Raw genomic sequence first — 4887 nt, 5'->3', positions numbered from 1 at the left:
GGCGCGCCCCCCTGCGCCGGGGCCTCGGCCTCCGCCTCCGCGGCCTCCGCCTCAGCAACAGCGTTAGCCGCGGCGGCCATTCATTGTGGGCCAGGCCGCTCCAGCCGAGCGCCGAGCAAGCGCACGCCGCGCCGCAGCCGGGCCGGAAAGAAACGGCCGAGGCTCCGCCTACATACCGCCCCGTAGGCCCCGCCCCTAGGCCCGGCCAGCCGAGCTCCGAGCGCGCCCCTGCTTACCGGCTCCGTCTCCTCCCTCCTGCGCCCCCTCGGGGTCCTGGCCAGTACAGTACCTTGGTTCTGCAGACTAACTAGCTCGAACTCCTGTCCCTCCATCTTCTAGTCCTGCGACCTAGAGGCAAGTCGCTCTGCCTTCCCGAACTTTAGTTTCCTGTGGGATAAAAACAGTAATGATGCTATTTGTTGCGCCAGGCAGTTTGTCAGCTCTTTGTGGGAAGTAGCTAGTTGCACAGAGAGACAGGAAACTTGCTCGAGATCACACAGCAAGGAAGTGGTGCCTCCACGATTTAAACCTAGGCTTAAAAAATAACAGTAAAAATTAAGACTTTTAGGATACTTAAGCGATGCCAGTTTACCTAGCATTTTACCTGCCGCAACTCATTCACAACCCGTAACACGTTAAAAAGTTCCGCCCATTTTCCAAAAAGAAACTTAAGCAGAGTTAAGAGCATAGCAAGGAGAGCTGCAACCCACGCGGCTGGGGGCTGCCCACTCCTGCCTTCGCGCATTGGTTAGGAGCTACTGAACTGTTTCTGTGCTAGAACCGCTGCTTAGCACACCGCCTAGACATTCTGTCGCTTAAGCCTTGCTCATCCTCGGGAGCCTACAACTCTGATTTAACAAGTAAGGAAAGTGAGGGCCCAAAAGTGTAAATAACTTGCCCAGACCATGTGGTGGGAATAGGATTCAAGCCTAGAAATCCGGTTCCAGAATCTGTTTTACTCTTGCAGAGTATTCTGAAATGATGTGTATATAGCACCCAGCGGACAGGAGGCATCAACAGGTGTTGAGTTCCTCTGCTTACTGCCCCTTTTCTGAGCCACAAGATCCTCTACCGTTAAATAGGACCAATTACGTGTCTCCGAGAAGAGCTACTGTATTTTAAGGTCACACGCACAGAATACGCAGGGCTTTTTTGGGGTGAATTTTGATTGCTGTCGCCCACCGTGAGTCGAGTCATTGGTTGGCTAAATCCTATCACGTGATCCCCTGACAATATGGCGACGCCCAGGTCCTAATCCGAGAAACGTGCACCGAGAGTAGTTCGGTTTTTCAGTGCGGAGAAGGTGAGCAGAACCTGGGTGGTTCTGGGAGGAATATAGACAGGTGGCGGTCCCGTCCGGACGCTTCCGGCTTCTTAGGGATCAGTGCTACTGAAAACGGAGAGTATAGGTTTCCTGAATCCACTGGGTTTCCTTAGTCTCTATAGTTGTGTAGGCCATCCTGCTCTGGAATGCAGTTGTCTGATCCTCTTTCTCTACCCTCCTCGGCCCCTTTAACTAGGTTCGGCGGGCAGAGGCGTCCGTGGATGTCCCTTGGGAGGGCCGTTCTGTGGCTAAACCTCACTCTCCGCTCTGCTCGAAGAATCTCTAGAGCCCAGTTTATGGAGGGGCAGCCCCAAGGGCTGCCGAACCCAGGAGCGATGGAGAATGGCGGTGGGTCTCGCGGAGAAGAGCGCCCACCTGCGGCCCAGGAGACTATAGTCACCGAGGGGGCCGCTAAGATCGTCTTCCCCAGCGCCAACGAGGTCTTCTACAATCCAGTGCAGGAGTTCAATCGGGACCTCACGTGAGGGTCAGGGGTCAGCCTGGCAGAGGGGGAGTGGATCAGTGAGTCTGAGGATGTTACTGAAATAAGTCTAGGCTGGTTGCAGCTGCCTTTTAGTGACACTGGAGTTGGAAAGAATTATGTCCATTCAAGAGCCGGCAACTTGGAAAAGGGAGGGGCTTAACCTCAAAGCTCCATGGGGAGGGGGTGGCTAGGGAGACAGAGGGCTCTGTAGGGAGGGAAAGGAGAAACTGGGCCGGAAGAGTACTTACTCAGTGGGGTTCTCATCTTCCTGGTGTGTTTCTTTTGTACTTGGCAGCATCTCATTTGAGTTTGGCCTGCGGTTGGCTCCTGTAGTTCTTTCTAGACAAGCGTTGCTTTTGTGCAGGGTACACCTCACAGCTATTATTTTTTGTGTGAGTTGATGGACAGAATTAAAAGGAGTTACAAAGGTCATTAGATGTTCTGAATTCTGGAAATCTGAAGGCAGATTTTTGCATTTAACATCTCAACTATGTAGGTGGGGCAGCTCTTTAGAATTTACAATGCTGGGGCCACAGGAGGTGACCTGAGAGGGTCAGGGTGGGGCGTCAACCTTGAGGAAGGGCAACGGAAGTACCCTTGTGGAGGAGGACTTCAAGGGAGTAGACCTGTTACTAGGAATACAGGCTTACCCACCATCTCCTGCCAGGTGTGCTGTGATCACCGAGTTTGCTCGAATTCAGCTTGGGGCCAAAGGAATCCAGAGTGAGTGGAGACCCAGGCTTCTCGGGGAGGGAAAATCAACCAAACCCTCTCTCTGCACCCCTCCCCCCCAATCCAGACAGGTTCCAGCCACATAGCCTTTTCCCCTTGAACCTTAACCCTTGGGTTCTGGGAGAGACTTCCTTTCCTGAAACTTCAGTATTCTGAATATGAAAAGGTTTTGGGGGAGGGGCAGCATTGATACCTCCTGACTTGTGTCTTTGGTGGCTGTAGTCAAGGTGCCAGGGGAGGAGGACATCCAGAAAGTGGTTGTGGACTTGTCAGAGCAAGAGAAAGACAAAGTTGAACCAAAAGAGGATGAAAACCTGGTCCCTGGAGACAAACCTCGAACAGCCGCTGTTGGGGAGATCTGCGAGGTAAGGTTTAAGAGAAGGAGGTGGCAGCCCTGGAACCCGGTGAGTGATAAGAGACAGAGAGCTCCTGGAGTAGGGAGAGGTAGAAGAGGCGGATGGTGGACTCTGGGGCCCAGAAGAGGATGGAAGTATGGATCTAAGTGAGTATCCTTGCTTACTCCGACAGGAAGGCCTGCGGGTGCTGGAGGGCCTAGCAGCATCCGGCCTCCGTTCTATTCGCTTTGCCCGAGAGGTACCTGGGCTCCAGTCTGTGATTGCCAATGATGCCTCTGCCCGAGCGGTGGATCTCATGCGCTGTAATGTGAAGCTCAATGATGTGGCCCATCTGGTGCAGCCCAGCCAGGCAGACGCCCGGTAGGTTCTCGGCAGCGCTGCCTAGTGATGGAAGGTACACTCCGGGGTAAGGCTGCCTAGGGTCAAATTCTGGCTTTTTTCAAAATACAACCTTGGGAGACTGGCTTTGCTGTTTGGGACCCTAACTGCCTTCTATGTCAAAGAACAGTAGTTTTATAGGAGTCACAGTGATACTTAAATAATAGATAAAAATTTGTAGTCCAAATCTTGGCAGAAATCAATGTAGCCAAGGTGGAGACATATTCTAAGAAGTGTTTCCCTCCAAGTCTTTTGGCTTTTTGTTTGTTTGTTTTTTTGAGATAGGGTCTCACCATGTAGCTCAGGCTAGCCTCGAACTCAAAATGATCCCCTCGCCTCAGCCTCCTAAGTGCTGGGATTACAGGTGTGTGCCACTACACCCAGTTTTGTTTTTTTTCCTTTTTGAAATGAGTCTTGTTAAGTAGCTCAGGCTGGCCTGGCCTTGAGCTCACTGTGTAGTCCAGGCTGGCTTCAAACTACAACCCACCTGTTTATGGATAGGAAAGACCAACTGTATGTCCTATGTTATTGTATGCTGTTATCACTGTCAAGGTTCTAGATGAGTAGGCTAGAGTTTTGTTTGTTTTGTTTTTGTTGGTGCTGGGGATTGAACCGCATGCATGCTGGATAAAGCACTCTACCACCAAGCTACACGGCTAGCCCTTTTTTTTTTTTTTTTTTAGAGATAGGCTGTAAGTTCCCCAGGCTGGCCTCATACTTGGCAATTTTTCTGCCTTAGCCAATTAGCACGTGTACCTCATTAGGCTGACTGAGTCCTGTCTGGGGGGAAAATCATGCAGCTAACAAATGGCCAAGCGGACACTGAGGCACATACCTGTAATGCCAGCACTTGGGAGACCGAAGCAGGAGGATCATTGCTAGTTCAAGGCCAGCCTGGGCTACATGGTGAAACTCAAGAAAAACAAAACAGAAAGACCCCACAAAACCAAATGGACAAGTCAGGGCCTGAACCTGGAGAACTGGCCCCTGAGCTCAAGGCCACTGCACTGTAGGAATTCATACATGTAGAGGCAGAGCAAGTGCTTGGGGTGGGGAGCTGAGGAGCTGCTCTCTTGTGCTAGGATGCTGATGTACCAGCACCAGAAGGTGTCTGAGCGTTTTGACGTGATAGACCTGGACCCCTACGGCAGCCCTGCCCCCTTCCTGGACGCAGCTGTTCAGGCAGTGAGCGAAGGAGGTAAGGCTGGGCTGGCAGGGCAGGGCAGGCTGAGTGTCTGGAGGGTCTTCACCGCCCGCCCCTCCCCACAGGGCTGCTCTGTGTCACCTGCACTGACATGGCTGTGCTGGGAGGGAACAGCGGGGAGACGTGCTACAGCAAGTATGGGTCCATGGCCCTCAAGAGCCGCGCCTGCCATGAGATGGTGAGGGTCCCTTCCTTCCAGCCCACCAGGGAGGGTGAGGCACAGGTGCCTGGCCTCCTGCAGCCAGGCCACATCCACCCTAGCTTAGGGGGAGAAGAGCTGGTAGGAGTGGGTGTTTACATTGTTTTCTAGTATTCTATTGTAACACTTCGTGTTTTTTTTTCAGTTAGCAATAATCCCCTCTGGGATAAACCTCAGTTACTGAAATAAGTCTAGGCTGGTTGCAGCTGC

At 52.4% G+C, this 4887-nt stretch overlaps 2 protein-coding genes across 2 annotated transcripts in view; one reads left to right on the top strand and one right to left on the bottom strand.

Annotated features, from left to right (window-relative positions):
• Positions 1 to 1138, bottom strand: part of Nacc1 (nucleus accumbens associated 1, BEN and BTB (POZ) domain containing) — a 16427-nt gene extending 15289 nt beyond the window's left edge. Inside the window, exons 1-2 of the mRNA XM_005381054.2 lie at positions 899 to 1138; positions 290 to 387 (exon numbers count right to left, since the gene is read on the bottom strand). Of these exons, the coding sequence (XP_005381111.1) occupies positions 290 to 332 (43 nt within the window). The 5' untranslated portion in view covers positions 333 to 387; positions 899 to 1138. The remainder of the gene's footprint in view (positions 1 to 289; positions 388 to 898) is intronic.
• Trmt1 (tRNA methyltransferase 1 homolog (S. cerevisiae)) overlaps positions 1 to 4887 on the top strand; it is a gene marked incomplete at its 5' end in the record, with an annotated part of 10141 nt that continues 5254 nt past the window's right edge. Inside the window, 7 exon segments of the mRNA XM_013512177.1 lie at positions 1 to 354; positions 1521 to 1805; positions 2476 to 2531; positions 2763 to 2905; positions 3069 to 3256; positions 4357 to 4472; positions 4544 to 4656. Coding sequence (XP_013367631.1) covers positions 1546 to 1805; positions 2476 to 2531; positions 2763 to 2905; positions 3069 to 3256; positions 4357 to 4472; positions 4544 to 4656 — 876 coding nt within the window.

The sequence above is a fragment of the Chinchilla lanigera genome, unplaced genomic scaffold (assembly GCF_000276665.1).
Source record: "Chinchilla lanigera isolate Chin_1 unplaced genomic scaffold, ChiLan1.0 scaffold00014, whole genome shotgun sequence".
Lineage (NCBI taxonomy): Eukaryota > Metazoa > Chordata > Mammalia > Rodentia > Chinchillidae > Chinchilla > Chinchilla lanigera.
The sequence above is the reverse complement of the archived record's forward strand: the minus strand, read 5'-3'. Positions and strand labels throughout refer to the sequence as shown.